This window comes from Dipodomys spectabilis, unplaced genomic scaffold, assembly GCF_019054845.1.
Source record: "Dipodomys spectabilis isolate Male_0828 unplaced genomic scaffold, ASM1905484v1 ptg000046l, whole genome shotgun sequence".
Lineage (NCBI taxonomy): Eukaryota > Metazoa > Chordata > Mammalia > Rodentia > Heteromyidae > Dipodomys > Dipodomys spectabilis.
Genome location: NW_024870723.1, coordinates 1,943,201 through 1,961,978, shown reverse-complemented (window position 1 = coordinate 1,961,978; position 18,778 = coordinate 1,943,201). Strand labels below are relative to the sequence as shown.

Sequence of the window (18,778 nt, the reverse complement as noted above, 5' to 3'; positions counted from 1 at the left end):
CACAGGAGTTACTCTTGGGTGAGCAATGACAATATTTATACAACTATGCTATAGTCAGGGAAATAGGAGCAGAGGAAGAAAAGATGGGAGGAATAGTACTCTTCAGGACTGCTGCTGAAGATAGAGTTCCTTTACAATGACCACAGGATTCTTCACAACTCTGAGCCATATAACTGGCTTTATGAGGACAGTGAGGTTACCAAATGTCCTGAGATAGTTTCTGGAACCATGCTGATCTTGATCGCCAGTAAGTCTGTTTTCTTTAAGTGTTTTGAATGATACCAACAAAGTTATTTCAACTTCATTGAGTTCCAACACACTCCAGACTCTCAAGAAAAACAATAATGGATAAACAAATCACCATGCGACTCTCAGATGGTTCCTAGCTTTGACAACTGTTTGATTTTAATGGGAACTTTACACACACACACACACACACACACACACACACACACACACACACACACACACACACACGAAATAATACACCTGTAGGATGTGAATGCTAGGAGACAGAGTCAAAGCTCCAAACTCTGAATCTGTGCTGTTCAAATGTGGGAGTTACCATGACCTGTGGCAATTTAAATTTAAACTAATTTAAAATAAATGTAAAAGTTCTGCTCCACAGTCTTACTGGTCTTCTTTCCAGTGGTCCATAGGTACCTCTAGACAGTAGCTCCTCATTAGGGATGACACAGAACATTTCCACGATTTCGTGAAACCCTGTTGGATACTGTCTCTCTGAAGTTTCTACTATGAATTCATGCTCGCCTTCGTCACTAGAATGGTGCTAGTTATGTAACATCTTTAAGAAAGTAGCTACTCTAATGACTTTCTGTGCCGTGAGATAAGGAAGAGAAATGTGGGTTGCTGGAACGTTTGGGATTTCCAAAGAGAGAACCAAGACTGATGAGACAGGGGCAATGGACAAGTCCGCAAAGCTTGGAGACCCAGGCTTCTTCGTTCCCAGCCCAGTGCTCTTTCAGCATGCCATAGCCAATTGTTCAGATAACTAAAACCATCCAGTTAACACATGTTTGCAAGACAGATAAAAATGAAGGAGTTAGAAAAGCCAGGGGTGGCCTTGAATTATTTATTCAGTTGCCCATGTGTGAGGACACAGGCTGTGGGAGGATCTGAATATGTTTTTTTTTTTTTTAAGGGAAACCCTTGTATTCTCTTAGACTACAGATGTGAGAACAGCAGGAGGACCTGAGCATGGCTGGGGGCGAGATGTTGGCATTGATGGATGGTGTGCAGAACCCCAGAGGTTTTAGAGAGAAAGGGAATTTTCAAGTAGCTAAACAGCTCTGGAAAAAGTTGTGCAAAATGGAAGCTAAAGTTTCTTGAGTGCAAAGTCGATGTGATTGCTGAATTCGGCACAAAAGCTAGGTACTAGAGGCACTTTTTTTTTAATTGAAGAGGGCTCAGAGAGCCAGAGCAGGGTAGTAGCTTGCTCAATGTCTTATACACTGGGCGTAGTGAGGCTAAGAAGGGAAAACAGATGACCTGACATCAAAGCCACAGTGAGAGGCATAAAATAGTTCCATTTCTTTACGACAACGTATTGATACATGTGGACCAACTTCCTTGAGCTATAAATTATAGTCTATGGCTACAGACCATGGTCTAGGTAGCTGTTTAACCTTAATATTTCAAAAAAATGTCGGTTTTAATTTAACATCTGATAACTACTTTATTAAATCTTAGACTGAACACAATAGCCATTGTATGAACCGCAAGTACCAACTGACTATAGGTTATTGAAAACATACTGATTGAAGCTGAGGGCACTATGTAATAAAGACATATCTCGTTACACAACAATTAACCCTCCAATGGGTGTCCAACCATCAGATGGTATTTATTTAATGGACAATAACTGCTTTATGAAATACAAATTGAATACATACACAGGAAGCTTCACTTACCAAACTTCCATTTTTAAATCGAATTGAGGCCAAAGCTTGACCAAAAAGTTTGATATTTCTCATCACCACAGAAAAAATAAATCTACAAGCTGCTGGAAAGCCTGTAAAGGTTTCGCAAGCCCAGCTCCGATCTCCTAGGGAAGGCATCTGGCCAGGACACTGGGAGTGTCTACAGAAAGCCTGGCAGAAGGAGGGGGATGAGGACATTTCCTTCTACATTGGTCCTACTTGCCCAGCTGCCGAAGGAAGGTTCTAGACTCGGGGATTGTTAGTGATCTACAATATTACAGTCCAGACGTTATACGATAATGTGATTTAATAGATTTTAATTAAAACAGTGCTTTAAACTGACAATAATTATATGTATTTATGAGGCACAAGGTATTGTTTTGATTTATGTTTACAATGTGGAATGGTTAACAAATCCATCATCTCCCATGCCTACATTTCTTGTGGCACAATCTGTATTTTGGCAAATTTTGAAATATGCACTAGATTATTATTTATTGTAGTTACCATTTCTGAGCAATAGATCAATACAGTTTATTTCATACAAGTGAGACTCTGTATCTTTCAATTAGTATCTTCCCTTTTTGGACTCAGCTTATCCATTCTCCTCCCTTGGCTTCTACTATCAATCATTCCACACTTCTTCTAAGTCTAAGATTTCAACTTCTTCTAATTCTATATGTAAGTAAGACCAGATAGTATGTGTCTTTGCTATGCCTAGCTAGGCATAAACTTTTTCAATTAGTTTAGAGTCTTCTAGATTTATCCATGCTGTTATACATAACAGAATTGCCTACTTTATAAAGGCTGAATAATCTATTATCTCTCACACACACATACACACACACACACACACACACACACACACACACACACATATATGTATATAAAACACATTTTAATCCATTCATCTGAGGAAGACATTTAGATTGTTTCTACAAATTAACTATTGCGAGTAATGCTACCATGGAGATGGAGCACATGGTAGGTTTTTTACATACTAATTTCAATTACTTCGGATATGTATCAGTAATGGGATTGTTGGATCATACAACAGTTCTATTTTTTTTGAGGAACCTCAATACTATTTTTTATAATGGCTGTATTACTTTCTATATTCTCACCAATGTTGTATAAGTTTCCCTTTGTTCCTATCTATTCAACTACATTAATCTTTTTCTTATAGATCCTTGCCATCCTACCAGAAGGAGATGATATCCCATTGCAGTTTTAATTTGCATTTTCCCAATAATTTGTGATGTTGAGCATTTCAACATATGTCTGATGGAGACTTGTAGGTCTTCTTTTGAGAAATGTCTACTGAGATTCCTTGCTTAGGACACTCACATAAATACACACACACACACACACACACACACACACACACACACATACACACACACACATGTAAATAAGGGCTTTCTGCTACTTTATTTTTGTGGTCTTTTGGGAAGAAGTATAACATTTCCATAACTCTACTTTTGGAACAATGTAATGAAATGTCATGGGAGCCCTAGACAAGACATTGCAAAATATGAGTTGAAACACAGCCCTCATTTTCTATGGGCTCTAGATCAAATCACTAAGCTTCTTTCAGCTCTAATTCTCTCCTATTCTGGTACATGAGGAAAAGATCCATCTTTCACTGGGCTACTGGAAGTATTCAGTGAAACTCTGTGTGTTAAGCATTCAATATAGAATAATTCTCATAATTAGCACTTGATAAACAACAGCAATCTCAATAGAGAAATGCTAAGTATTGGTGTGGTTTTTATTTTCACCACCATCAAAAATAGGCACTGGTGACTCACACCTGTAATTATAGCTACTCAGTAGGCTGAGACGTGAAGACAGAGGTTTGATGACAGCCCAGGTAGAAAAGTCCATGAGACTCTTATCTGCAGTTAACCACCAAAAACTTGGAGGTGGTGCTGTGACTCAAAGTGATGGAATGCTAGCCTTGAGTGAAAAAGTTCAGGGATGGCTCCCTGGCCCTGACTTCATCCTATGACTGACAAAACAAAAACAAACTAACAAGATCTATGATTGCCAGGTGAAATGGCCCAAGAATACATAACCGGCAGGGGAAGTAGCCTTTTAAGAGCTGAGGGGTTACACAATGGCAAAGAAGTTTCACAAGTAATGTAAAAATCGTGGTCCTGTTTTCATCAACATTTTATTTTATTTTTAAAAATGTTGATTGTTTTGCATTGCTGGGAATAGAACCTAGGACCATGTTCTGTTCAGACAAATGCTCTACTACTTAGCTACAGCCCAGCCCATGAAGCTGTAAAATCTGACTCCCTCAACACTTGAGTATTTCAAGAGTCTCTCTGGTGAAAGGAACTACAGGAGGAAATTTCATTTCTCCACCTTTCTGTCTTCACTGGCGCTACCAGACCATTTTCCAAGGGAGGTGAGTAAACTTCATCGAAAAAAAATACCATGTCCCAAGCCATGTAGCAAAATTAGTAGCAAAGAAACAGAATTGAATTGGTTTTTTTTTTGTTTTTTTGTTTTTTTAAATTTTATTTATTTATTTTTTTGTGAACATACTGTACAGAGGGGTTACAGTTACATGGGCAAGATAATGAGTATATTTCTTATCAAGCATTGCAGCCCAGAATTGAATTGTTTTATATCTGAAGTTTCTTTTCTATCTCGTTTCTTTCTGGTCCCAAAATTTTACCCTCAGTTCAACAAAAGTATGTAGATATGCATACTTTTTATCTATATCTGTATCTAGATATACATATATCTATATATATCCATATATAGGTATATATGCCCCAGTCCTGGGGCTTGAACTCAGGGCCTGAGCATTGTCCCTGAGCTTTTTTGCTCAAGGCTAGTATCCTACTACTTGAGTCACAGCTCCACTTCCAGCTTTTTTTTTTTGGTAACTAATTGGAGATAAGTGTCTCACAGATTTTTCTAGCCTGGACTGGCTTTGAACTATAATCCTCAGATCTCAGGCTCCTGAGTAGCTAGGATTACAGGGGTCAGCCACCAGCACCTGGCATATTACCTATTATCCTTATACGTACATATATGTTCATATATGTGAATGCTGATACATATACACACATACTATATATATGTATACACTATATATGTACACACACACATGACAATGTGAAAGTTTTGCTCATTAACTTGAGGCAATTTAGATTCCTGATCGAGTTGACATGATTTCATCTCCAAAGAATCTTTAGCAATAGACATTTCCATGTTTCTAATAACAAATTAAATATTAACATCCATTCAGCTAATATGTATCCCTACCTATTCGTTTCTATTAGTAATCCTTCTTTATTCCTTAATTCCAGAGTTTACAACAGGCCTATAATGCAAGTCACTGTGTTAAGTGGTGAATACCCATTAAACAAGAATAAGAAACACAGCAAATCCCTCTCTAAGGCCACTTCCCTTCCAAGTCTCCCTCTTCTTGGCAGGAAAGGGAGAGAGGGATCAACACTTCACAGGGCACACTCACCTTTGAAAAAAGTGGCCGTCGATGGGTGGGAACCACTCCAGCATCACCGAGTCTGCAGTGTGGCCCACAACCTGGGGGGCAAGAGCAACAGGCGCCGGCTTCCTGGAGGGCTGCCAACCCTGGTACACCAGATCTAGGTAACAGTGCATTCTGGCGACTTGATTGGGCGTGAAGGAGTCTGTACAGTCGTCATCTGCAAGCAGGCAGAAGGGAGAGAGATAAGCACCAAGCAGCATGGGCAGGCATGCACGAGAGGAATGACGTCTCCCAGCAGCCAGAGTCAGCACCCCAGTCTTTCTTGCCAACTCAGGGTGGCCTCTTCCAGTGCTCAGGAGTTAATGGTCTGTGAACAAATTAGTGCAGTCATCACTCCTGGAGACAGGTGAGAGGAAACTGGAGGAAGGGGTGGAACTGGAAAAGTAAGCCTGAGATGGGAGAGAGCAGCCACAAAGTCATGGCTAAGGAGAAAGGCACGGCAAGTTGCTTGCTAGGGACTCCAAACCCACTGTCTCTAAATCCAATCATCCCCTCCCTCCTGATGCATTCATTCATTCATCTACTCAAGTATGGATTCACTCATTCCCTGACTTACTCTTTCACATTTATTCATCTACACATTAACTCATTCTACTTTTCACTGATGCAATGATATTGTCATTCAACAAATCTATGGAGTGTCCAATACATTCTTCTCTGCTATCTGCAGAGACTTTACCCTTGAAGAACTACTGGTCTACATATGACATCAAAACTCTTCGTTGTGAGTCAAGGTTGTTCTAAAGCTGTTTGAAGAATTTTGTGGTGTCAACTGCCATTGAACAGAGGGAGACAGTCTATAAAGGAGAGAGAATGAATCAGACAGACCCTGAAGAAAGATCAATCTGATGACATGGCTGAAATTGGGAATGGAAGGTACTAGCTCAAGGAGAGGAAGCATGTAATTACAGCCATGTTGTCCATGCAGGAGCACAGGATAGCTGAAGATCAGCAGTCCAGAAACAACCCAGGCTTGGTGTGTTGGGTGAGAAATGAGCAATTTCTTTTCCCTCACAGTAGTGTCACTTGGACATGTACTTAGTATGTGTTAAATGTGAACTAGGCATGGCATACCAGGCTTTGAACACATTTAATCCCCCCTCTCTCTCTCCCAACAGAAACTATAGTTGGAGTGTGTACTGTTATTCCCTCAATTGCACAGAGTTGGAAACTGAGGATGAGAAAGAGGAAAGTAGCTTTTTCAAGATCACAGAGCTCAGCACAGACCTGGGACTTGAACCCAAGTAGACCTAACTCCAAGGCTGTGCTTTTCATCAAGAGCAAAACTACTCTGTCTGAATGTAAATGAGACCTTGTACAGATAAAGTCTTCTGCAGGTGGCTAAGGAATCAAAGTCGAACCTGAGTCTGAGCTGAAGGGGGCTTAGAATGCAATCTGTCAGGCGACTTTAAACCCAACAACCTTCTGTCCTACTTTCTCTTCCCAATGTAGACTGAAGAGGGTGATCCAAAACCTATCCCCCAGGGAAGACACTCACTTCTCTTTTCTCTCTCCAAGTTTTATTCAATGGAATAAGAGAAAGGCACTGCTCTGGCTTGGTTTCCCCAAGTACCACTTCTCAGAGGTATCTGCTTGGTCAGGGTTTCCACAGCTGGGCCCCAGACGGAGGAACAAAGAGTTTGCCAGATCTTAAAATAAACCCGCTACTGAGAATCCTGAAGCATAAACTCACTTCTCCTTATCAAACAAACAGAAAATAAGTTTGGGCAGGTGCTGGGCAGTTGGACATGACCTTGAAGTCCCTCACTTGAAGGAAGGGAAAGGGGTGTTAGAAAGTTTATATACAGAAGCTGTCTCAGATTTCCTTAGTGATTTTTGATAGTCTACTTTCGAGGACCATGGGGAAGGCTTTAAGAGTCTAAGAGTGACTGAGTACATTATCTCCAGCCCAGATTCATCATGTAACTCTTTAAATGCCAAGCATTCTATGACTCCCATTGCCTTGCCGGAGTTCAAACCCCTCAATCTGAGAGGATGACTGTACCATGGGAAAGTTTTTCCTAATCGCTATGAACCCTACACACCATCCTAAAATTTCATAATGGAAAAGCTACCGATAGGTGAGATCCAGGAGCAAGGCATGGTGATTATGGAGAAGAAAAAAACCAATCATGTTAGATTCCTGCATGAGATTTGGAGCCAAACGAGCAAGGGATTTTATGACTGAGGTCCCTCAGTTTACCCGCCCATGAAATGGAGATGGTGTTGGGATCAGTAGAGAAGGAGTGTGGAGCACAAGAACAAGGTCTGCTCCATGACACATGCTCAGTAAATGCTCACTGCCTCACATTTGGGAATTCTGTGTGTGCATGTGTATACAGATGCACGTGTGTGTGTGTGTGTGTGTGTGTGTGTGTGTGTGCATGCGCTAGAAAACATTAGAAGCAGAAAAAAAGCCCAGCCATCCAGAATGTAAATCATGCATTCTTGCATGAAAATGGAACAATGGACCTGTTGAAATTGTTTTAAGAAGGGAGAAAGGAAGGGGAGGAGGAGGGGGAGGGAGAGTGATGGAAGGAGTAAGTATGATCAGAGGATATTATATGCATGGGTGAAAATATCACAATGAATACCCCTTTGGCAAGCCAGTATGTGCTAACAAGGAATAAATTAATAAAAGACAAAACATACATTCTTTTTTTTCTGATGTGGTAATACTGCATAATGGATTCAATAGCTAGATAGTCACAAACAAATATGGGGGAAATACAGAGATAGGAAGCATTTCTTATAAAGATGCCCATTAATAGGAGGACTGGTTATGTTCTATGAAATGAAGTATAAAATAAAATACTAATCAGGCACTACCAAGAAATGAAGTTACTTTAAGACCCACTTCCTTCTTACTGACACTGGGGACATTTAAGTCAAGACTAACCTAGAAAATGAAAATCAAACTTGTATAAGAATGAATAAAGATAAACAACAGAAATATTTCTTTCCTCTATAAACTTGTGATTTATTTGATTCTCCCATCCCCCCCGAAAAAAATATCTTTTTCAGCCACGTGCCAGTAGCTCAGGCCTATAATCTTAGCAACTCAGGAGGCTGAAATCTGAGGATCCCATTTGAAACCAACCAGGGAAGGAAAGTCTGTGGGACTCATCACCAATTAACAAGGCAAAAGCCATAAGTGGAGCTATGGTTCAAGTGGTAGAGTACCAGCTTTGAGAGAAAAAGCTGAGGGACAGTGTCCAGGCCTTGAGTTTAAGCCTCACTATACCAATACTTCTGCCCACAAAGAATCTTATACAACTTAAAAATAAACCATTTCCAAGTCTGCCATTTAAAAAAAAAGGAGAGGGATGGTTGAAATGGGTAGATGAGAAAACAGCAGAGGAAGCTGAAGTTACAAACTGTCTGCCTCAGGTCACATCTCCTGGAGACTTAGCTGATATCAGAATCTTGGGTGAGGTCCCAAAAGGTTTCCATTTATCTATCACAAACGCTGTGCCTCAATTAGCTAATATCTACAGCCAGCTCCACTTGGCTTTCTGCCCTCAAGTCCTCTCCTCCCACTATCAGTGGTCACTTCATCTCTGCCTCCAGGATCAGCTAACTCATCTTGTTCCTCTATCCTAATTTCTTGCTCATAAGCAAAAGGACTCTGGGATTTCATCTTCTAAGAGTGTAGGGGAGGCAGGGAGGCATGGCTGCCCAGTGCCATATGCTCTTGGAACTGTACTCTGGGTTTGCCCACAGAGCCTTGCCCTCAAGACCAAATTTCTATCTGCAGCTAGAAGGCTAATGCACAGATGTTCAGGACAGGGACTTGTTGCCTCCACCTCCATAGGATCCTGGGAAAAAAATGTTGACCTTGACAATCTCATTTCTACCAACTATAAAATGAGGAATAATGGCAATGCTATCTCATAAAGCTAATATGAATTATTGGACATGCTCAGCCATATCTAGTGCATGGAAATCAGGGTCACTTTGTGTGAAAGCCTATTTCTTTTGTTTTTTTTAATCCTTTAATCATGGTAATGATTATGAAATTTATAGGTATTCGTTATATTACATCTGAATACACAAAAATAAACCATTACTTTAGGCCCTGAAAAATGATACAACTTATGTCTAATAGAGGAATATATGTATATGTACAGATATGTACAGTGATTTTCTATAGTTCTCATCATATGTATAAAGATATACATACCCCCATATATATATGTCATGCAGACTGAAATTTCTCGCATCAAATAGTTAACAAATAATCATACAAATAGTCATTTATTAAACACTAGTTAGAATGCCAAGGACAATTCTAAGTTCCTTATTTGTACAATTACACCCACACACTTATTCAAGGTAAGTGTGATTATTCTCCATGATGCTGATGATGTCACTGAGGGTCAGCAAAATAATTTTTTTTAAATAAGTAACTTGCCTAGGACCAAAGTCTCAGACACAGAAAATCCAAGTTCAGTCTCCTCACTTTGACTTTATGCCCTGGACCACTATGTTATAGGGAACCACTATGTTATTATTGGCCTGTGAATGCCAAAATGATAGCCACCAACACACGTGGCTTTTCTAATTTAAAGGAGTTAAAATGACTTAAGACTCACAGTAATTTAGGTCCTTGGTTTCCCTGGTTGGTACTCCAAGTGCTCAGTAGCCATAAATGGCTAATGGATACCATTTTGTAAAGCACAAACCCAAACTGTGATTGTCTTTGCAGAATGCTCTGTGTCTGGGCTCAAAGATGAAGCCCCCAGAAAGAAAAAGCAAAGAAGAAGCTGACTCAGCAATGATTCTATCCTGGCTTACGGAAGAAGGGATCTTCTGCATCCCTTTCTCCAGTCCTGAGAACCCAATCATTTCCTGCATTTTGAATTTTGTCCAGCTGCTGTTGTCACCTCATCTATCAGAGAGCCTAATGAAAACAAACATTTCAAAGCTCGTGGTTGCCTTGAATATGCTTTTATGGGTGTCAGTTTGTTGGCGTAGCTTAGTGAATTAGTTCTGCTATTAATGGGTCACTGAACTGAGGGGTTCCTTAAAAAAAAACCAACAGTAAATCAATCACCCTTTAGATTTAAACAAAGGAAAATGAGGGAAATGGGGGAGAGGAGAAGAGAGGGGAGAGGATGGAAGTTGAGGGGAGGGGAGGGAAGGAGAGGGGAGGGGAAGGGACGAGAGGATTTAGTTTACAGAGGCTTGATAGTTGGTGGCTACTGACTGGTGGCAATTCTTAGCCCCTAAGAGGTAGGCACACTTCCAAATGCATGTTAGTTTATTTGCATGTGTGGTGAGCGCATCAAGGAATGGTGCTACAGAAATGGAATGTAAGCAGGGTTGTAGGAGAGGATGGGGCACCCGATGTGGAGGGTCAGCGAGGACGGGAATGGGAGCTCAGTGGGAATCTGCTATTGAGGAAATACCCAGCATCCTGGTCTGGTCTTGTGCTTTTTAAAATAAAAATTTAGACTCAAAAACTAAGAACACTTTACAACACCAGATTTTTCAAGAGATGTCAGCAATCAGCTATAGGAAATCTTACATTGGAAATGCTCCCAGAGCATCCCTTCCCCCTGCCCCCCTCAAGTTTCTCTGGGGAATAGAGGGAAAGTTCTCCATCCAACTATCAGTTAGGTCATTCTGGGAGAGTAGCATAAGAGCAGAAGAGAAAAGGTACTTGATGCCAGACATGTGACCGAGGGTAAATGACTGCTGTAAGCTTTTCTATTGTCATATGTAAAACAGAGGCAGCTCCTACTCCAACAGTTTTGTTGGGAGAATTAAATGAGATGGAACATATGTAATCCCAACTACTCAGGAAACTGATATCTGAGAATTGTGGCTCAAAGCCAGCTCAAGTAGAAAAGTGCTTGCAATTCTTATCTCCAACTAACTAGCAAAAAAGCCAGAAGTTGAACTGTGGCTCGAGTGGTAGAGTTCCAGTCTTTAGAAACAAAGCTAAGAGACAGGGCTCTGACCTTGAGGCCAAGTCCCACTACTAGTAGAAAAACTAAATCCTTTACAGTTAATAAATGGGTATGTTAGGTAGATATATTGTTAGTAATAAGCATCAATTTGATGCCAGGTGCCATGGCTCATGTCTATAATCCTAGGTACCCAGGAGGCTGAGATCTGAGGATTGTGGTGTGGAGCCACCTGGGCAAGAAAGTTTGTGAACCTCTTACTTCCAATAAATTACTCAGAAAACATTGGATGTGGCACTGTGGCTCAGGTGGTAGCTAGCCTTGAACATAAATGGCTCAGAGACAATGTGCAGGCCCCAAGTTCAAGCTTATATACCTAATATAAGGTTGTATGCCTGATATGAGAATTTCATTCTTTTCCTCCCTCCTTTGGAGTCTTTCTCTTCCCTTCCTCTCCATTCTTCAATTTTTAACATTTAATAAGGACCAGGTTCTGTTCCTAGACCCAGGAATATACTGATATACTAAGGATAACTTTTCCTTTCATAGAATTTTCTTGTTCTTATAAAGAATAAAATACCAAAATTAACTATTACAATAGAATCAGAGGTGATACAAGTGTGTGCACAAGTTGAATTTTGATTGAAAGGTAAGGGCTATGGCTGCCTAGAGAAGGAGGTACCTTGTTCTAATTTACCATGCTCAAGGAGCTCAAGATTATCTTGATGTATCACTTGCTAAGGGCAAGCATAGGACATCCTAGAACCAACAGCATGAGTCATTAATGTGGTCATTGAAGATTTATAAAGGGTTATAATACAGTACAAGTAGTTAGGGAAAAAGTCATACCCAAACTCATGTAAAGTTTGTGAACAAAAAAAAAAGTTTGTGCTAGGAACATTAAAGGAAAATATGAAAGTTACACTGATCTAAGGAAAACCTGGAATAAGGAAAAACAAGGTTCAACTACCACCCAACTTAGAAAAAAAATGCAACTGCAAAACTATAAGATCTGGCTCAAAAATTTCACTTGCTTGAGAGGAGTAAGGCCTGGAGGGTGGATGATCTAAACTTGCTAGGCCTTGTACATGGCTTTCCTGGCTTTTAGTAGAGTCAACCCCCGACTGTGTCTTTGAGAAACTGTGACATACATCACCTTCCTCGGGTCCCTGAGACGCTAATGGAAGGCATGTTATACTGATTGGTTGAGATGAAAATTTTCTGGTCTTAGAAAAAAAATAAGCATCTCATTGAAGATTGACCTGAGAGAGAACTAGACCCCAGGCCTCGACTGTCAACACACCGTAGAAGGTAGAGGCCTACCTGCATAGCTCATGAAGTTGTTGTAAGGAGTGTTCACGAAGCTATGAAAGCCACACGTGTCATTCTCTGGTCCTGGGTCACCACACAACTTGTGTTTCGGGGCTGGGTTGGTGTCATTGCAGAGGTCTCCCGTCTCGAAAGAGGGCTCCGTTTCCATGCAGGGGTCACTGCATGACTGGATTTCTGAGATGCCACGGAAGATGTGATAGAGGCCCAGGCTGTGCCCAATCTCGTGGATCATGGTATGGGTGTGCCCGGGAGTGCCATAGAAAGATGGGTTCAAGACAATGCCACCTGCAATGGGGAAACCAAAGTATTAGGCAAGTGTATGCTTCTTGATGCAAGATTGCCCGAGTCACAGAAGGGTAAAGGGGTGCTGCCCCATATAACAACAGGCCTCTCCACCCAATGACTTCATTATCCTGAGCTCTGTTACAACCTGTGACATGAATCACGCTGCACCTGAGCAGATAGGACTCTCTCAACAGGCATTTTGTGTACCATCCTTTGGAATGCAGACACCTGTGCCTGATGAGGTGAAGCACTCTTCAGGCTTCAAACTATGTAGATAGAAAGGAACAGGTAGAAGTTATGGTTTCTGGGCTCTGAAGACTTTCTGCTGGTGTCTATCCCGCAGACAGTAAGAAAAGACCTATTTTACACATCCTCGACAAGCTCTCACCTCAATGAAACCCTCATACAGGCTCAGACGCCTTTCTCCAGTTCACATTTCCACTTTCACTAACTGTGAATGGCCCAAGTTCATTACCATTTCTCCATATCTGATGCCCTATAAAGCATGAACACTCATGAAAGCCACCGCTAGGTTGTGCTCTGTGACAAGAGTGCTCATGCCAGTGGCTGTTTCTTGAGCATTTATTAAGCATCCTTGGGTGTCAAGTTGAGTATTCCATTCATATAATCATACTTCTTTAGGTCTCAACAGTGGAAGCAACTCACTGACCCATGATCCAAAGTAAATGCGGAGCTGAAATTTGAACTTGAAACCCTTGCTATAGGATCTATTAGAATGTAATATCTCATTAAGTGTGTGCTGAATATTTTATGAAAATATAGTGGTCTGAAGATGGTTGTGAAGTGTAACTAATTACTTATAAGCAGGTACAAATAACCCCTGACATAGAACAAGTATGCCAATTATCTATCCACAAGAGAAGAACCAATATAAACCCCATCCAGGAATGTATCAGAAACACAGAAATTGAGACCCTTACTTAGAGCTGGCAGCATCACATTCTATACCCAGATGTCCTCTTTGGATACTCTAGGGGGACAAGTAGTGGCCTTTACCACATGTTCTAGAAGACAGAACATCCCTTAGCTTGAGAAGATAGATAAAATAGACCTCAACAGAAACAAAGAATGGTAGCACTAATTTTAGGGATTGCAAAGATGCCTGTGGGCTGACAGAAACAGAGCTCAACTTCCAACATGTTTAAGACAACACTAGAATTCAATTCTGAGAACCTAGTAAGTAGAGGATTTAAGTGAAGAACAGCATGGAGGAAAAGACACGGCTTTGCTGACTTGGACTGGCAAGCCCAGAACAGGCATGAGGCAAGTTTTATCTTGGATAAGATTGAACTGTTGGATTGGTGAGTTTGCTCAGTCTTGGGGCTCACAGAATCTATTAAGAGATTTCTAACAGAAAGATAAAGATGGATGAGTAGGGTTGTGGGTGTGGGTGTGCGTGCTTGTGGGGGTGTGAGAAGGAGCAGGCAGAGGCAGAGAAGAAGAGAAATGGAGACAGGAAATCTTTCTCAATTCTTTTCTGTCAATCATAATATGAAACATAATCCTCTTCCCACACAAAGCTTTTCCAGGGATCATGGCATCACAGCAACAACAGAGGCTAAAAGAGAGAGAGCCCGAGAGAGAGATGAGAGAGAGAGAGAGGTGGTTCTAATAAATTGAGTTTGATTGGGGGCTAGCGCACAGGAATTGCTCATGATCTTCTCTTAGGATGGGAGGGGGAGGGGGATGTGGCTCACAGGCTGGCCAGAGCTAGCCTGACATGGGTTACCATCCTAATTATGTTAAACTGAACAGCTACAATGTGCTAAACTAAGCAGTTACACTGTGCTAAGGATTCTGTATCTCTCTGTGAAGCTTGTGTGGTAAGGTAACAGAAAGAGCAGGCAGATTAAGGGATGATGATCGCACGGCAAACTTCTAGCTCTGTTTATTCTACTTCAATTCACCCCATTCCACAGAGTGACATCTCTGGGCCTGAGTCTTATTTCACTCTTAAAAGGTGAAATAGCTCGAGCCTGACATCATCCTGAAATTCTATAACATGCTATAGATTTATAGCTTTTTGTAGGCCTGGCCCTGAGCCAATCTCTGATATCCATGGAATTATCAGGAGTATTTTTCTCTAGGTTTAGAAGCCTGTGTTCAACCCTGCTCAAAATTTTTTTTTTTTTTATCGGTCGTGGGGCTTGAACTCTGGGCCTGGGCGCTGTCCTTGTGCTCTTCAGCTCAAGGCGAGCGCTCTATCACTTGAGCCACAGCGCCACTTCCCCTTCTCAAACTTTGATCAGTACCCTTTTGGCTACTTTACCAATAGGATAGACTTTCAGAACTGAGAAGGATCTGTAGAGCCCTTCCAATCTAACCTACCACTTAAAACCTTAAGAAACTGAGATCTGGGGAAGAAAGATACTTGCTTAAGGGCATACGGCTAAGTAAAACTACAGGTGAAAACAACTATTGTAGATCTGGTCTAGAGTGATCTCCCCAGATCAAACCAGGCAGTGATATGTGACACGAGATGATCTTCACGTTTACCCAAGTTGCAAACTCCGCTTTGCTCAACAGCTATCTGCCTGTGTCTGTCTGTCTACCCATCATCTATTTCAGAGTTCCCCAGTTCCCCAGTCTCAGCACTATCGATACATTGGAGCACATAATTCCTTGCTGTGGATACTGTCAGATGTTTAGCAGCACTGATATCCTCTACACACTAGATGCCAGTACCATGCCCCAATGCAATGTCTCTGTCCCTCAGTTGAGAATTGCAGACTTATCTTTGTGTGTGTGTATGGTTATACACACACACATACACGCGCATACATGGGTTTAAAAGGGTGAAAACAGTAATGGAGCGTATTGGACACTGATGAAAGTGGGCTGTCTGAACTGGTGGGTGGAGTTGGGAGGGAGGGGCTAGGAGAGAGTGAGGGAATGGATGACACTGTATGAAATGAAATGTATTTATTACCTGAGGCATGTAAATGTAACCCCTCTGTATATCACCTCTATAATAACAATAAAGTAAATTAGAAAAAAAAGAATCTCTACAAGACATCATAGATTTTGAGCAGCTATCCTGAATGTGTCTCAGGGAGCCAAAGCAGGCTATGAGGATACATGCTCAGTGCTGCTACTCTGCTGAACCCAGACATTCACAATGACAATGAGCATTGAGTCATCACAAGTCATTGTTGCAAATAATGGAAACTTTCTACCAGGGGAAAGATAGATAAATCATTGTAGCATCCTAGCTCAGAGGAATACTATGTGACTATTAAAAGCTCCCATTTTAGAGAAAGTATAAAGAACCTAGAGGTATGCTTGCGATTTTAAGTGAAAGAGTTGTGTGCAAAGAAATTATAAGACTTCCTTTTAGTATACTATAGATAGCACAATTCTAGGTGGGGGAAAAAGAACACAAAATTGTATTGATTTCATTATTTCAAATATGTCCAAGTTAAATAAAACACATGTCTACATATGCATGTGTACTGGCTAAGAATATGGAAAAACCAAAATTAAAGAATCATAATGTTTGCTTATAGGCCCTGGTTCAGAGACTATTACAGTTTGACTTTCTGTTTTAATAAAATTATGCCTTATTTATGGATATGCATAATTTCAATGAAAGAAGCATTTCTAGTATTGTCAGACCATGAAGAAACAGGAATCCTAACACATTCAATTTCTTTAGTGTCTTTTGGGTCAACTGATGACTGGTTACACCAATACAATGGAATTACCAGGCAGGAATATATACATAACTAGGTAAAAGGAGATATCAAGAGAATGCAATCAACAGATAGATTTAGGGACTTGAATTCTAATCTGGCTCTGGCACTGAGTTGTGTTGTGACCTTGGACAGGCCCCATTCAAGAGATATTATGGGCTTACCCATTTGTAAAACATGGCCAATAGTATTGTACTGCTTCCTTCAGAGCATTGCTAAGTGGTCAAAATAAGATCAAGTAATACATGGAATTTAGATAAATAAATGGATGGTTCACAGTCACCATCTGCACCACTACGATCCAATTCAGTCTTCTCTTACTCCAGGTTGATACTGCAGGAGTTTCTGAGACTCACCTAAGTGCATCAGAGCCTCCTTGTCCCACGGCCAAGTGGCTACTCCAGCCAACTCTTCCTCTGAGGACTTTGCAAAGAAAATATTGAGGTGTGTTGATCCATCCAGTCGAAGAATGTTCTTCAGTTCATTAACATCCAAGTAGGCTCTGAAACAGAAAAGGAACCTTGGCTGTTATCACCATCCCAAAATAGATACCATTCCAATAACAGGTACTCCTCCAACAATTAAGAGCTATTATGTGCCAGATGCTTTGCTAAATTCTTCATAAACATCCCTTCATTGACCCTCCCTGAAAATGTTAGAGGATAAAGTCGACCCCATTTTACAGTTAAGAAAATAACTATGTGGTAGTGAATTTAAGAGACTTGTAAATATCGTTTAGCTTATAAACAGCGGGCTTCAGTTTTGAATTCTAAAATTATTCTGTTTTGACTTAAGGCCACTTAATAGTATAGATCAAGAAGACAGACCATAGATAATGTAACATGTAGTCTAGTCTTGGTTTCTTCTCTTTGTCACCCATTTGCTATAAACCTTGGACTTCCTCTTTGGAAAATAGGTATGCTTTGCATCTCTACATTAATCTTCTAAGAGGATATTATTACTTTATTTTTAAGGTGGTAGCCCAACACTTTTGAATAGGTTGAAAATAGGTCGCAGAACTGAGTATCAAGGCTAACAGTGGCTAGCTTACAATTGTCTTCTCTTCTTATTGAGGCAACAGGCTGCCACTCAAAGATGTTTCTGCAGTTTATAAAAGTTTATTTCCTTACCTATAAAATAGACTTGAGAGAGCTATTGTTGAGAGGGGTTACTGTCATTGCAGACTCCTCTATCTTGAAAGTTTTAAGGTAATGCTCTTTATGTTACCTTATCAACTCTTTAATATGTAGAATACATGTGTGGGAGAGCAAGAAAGAAGGGGTATATGGGGAGAGACAGAAACACGCATACACACAGACAGAGAAGAGAGAGAAGAGTGGGGAGCTGAGAAAGTGGCTCAATGGTAGAGTGACTGCCTTGCATTCATGAGGCCCTGGGTTCGATTCCTCAGGACCATGTAAGTAGAAAAACCTGGAAGTGGTGCTGTGGCTCAAGTGGTCGAGCACTAGCCTTGAGCTAAAGAGCTGAGGGACAGCACACAGGCCCAGAGTTCAGGCCCTCATGACCAACAAAAAATAAAAATAAAAGTATAAAAAGAAGAGAGAAAAAAAGAGAGAGGGAAGAAAAATAGGCATACAAGAGAGTGAGGGAAAGAGAAAGAAAATGGAGGGAAAGAGAAATCATGGATGTATTATTCTGTGGCTCGTGTGTGTGTGTGTGTGTGTGTGTGTGTGTGTGTGTGTATGTGTTTGTTCTAAGGTTTGAACTCAGAGCTATGCACGCACTCAGCTTTTTGCTAATGGCTGGCATGCTACCCCTTGAGCCATACATGTTTGAGTCTAGTATTTTGCTGCTTAATTGGAGAAGGACTCTTGTGGATTTGTCTGTCCATGCTTCCTTTGAACGGTGATGCTCCAGGTCTCTGAGCAGTTAGGATTAGAAGTGTGAGCTACTGGCTCATGTTCTAAACAAAGCAATGCGTGATGTTATCTTTTAGGTTTCTTCCTATACCCATATTATCTGTCATCCTGTATCATAGAGGTCCCTGTGAGTATTTGACAATCATTGTTGAGTGGGCTTGGAAATGAATTCATGCCTTCACGT

At 40.8% G+C, this 18,778-nt stretch overlaps 1 protein-coding gene across 1 annotated transcript in view; it reads right to left on the bottom strand.

The window, feature by feature from the left end:
* Window positions 1-18,778, bottom strand: part of Pappa (pappalysin 1) — a 223,955-nt gene that overhangs the window by 156,080 nt on the left and 49,097 nt on the right. The window contains exons 3-5 of the mRNA XM_042678753.1: window positions 17,071-17,216; window positions 12,708-13,001; window positions 5,437-5,629 (exon numbers count right to left, since the gene is read on the bottom strand). Coding sequence (XP_042534687.1) covers window positions 5,437-5,629; window positions 12,708-13,001; window positions 17,071-17,216 — 633 coding nt within the window. The remainder of the gene's footprint in view (window positions 1-5,436; window positions 5,630-12,707; window positions 13,002-17,070; window positions 17,217-18,778) is intronic.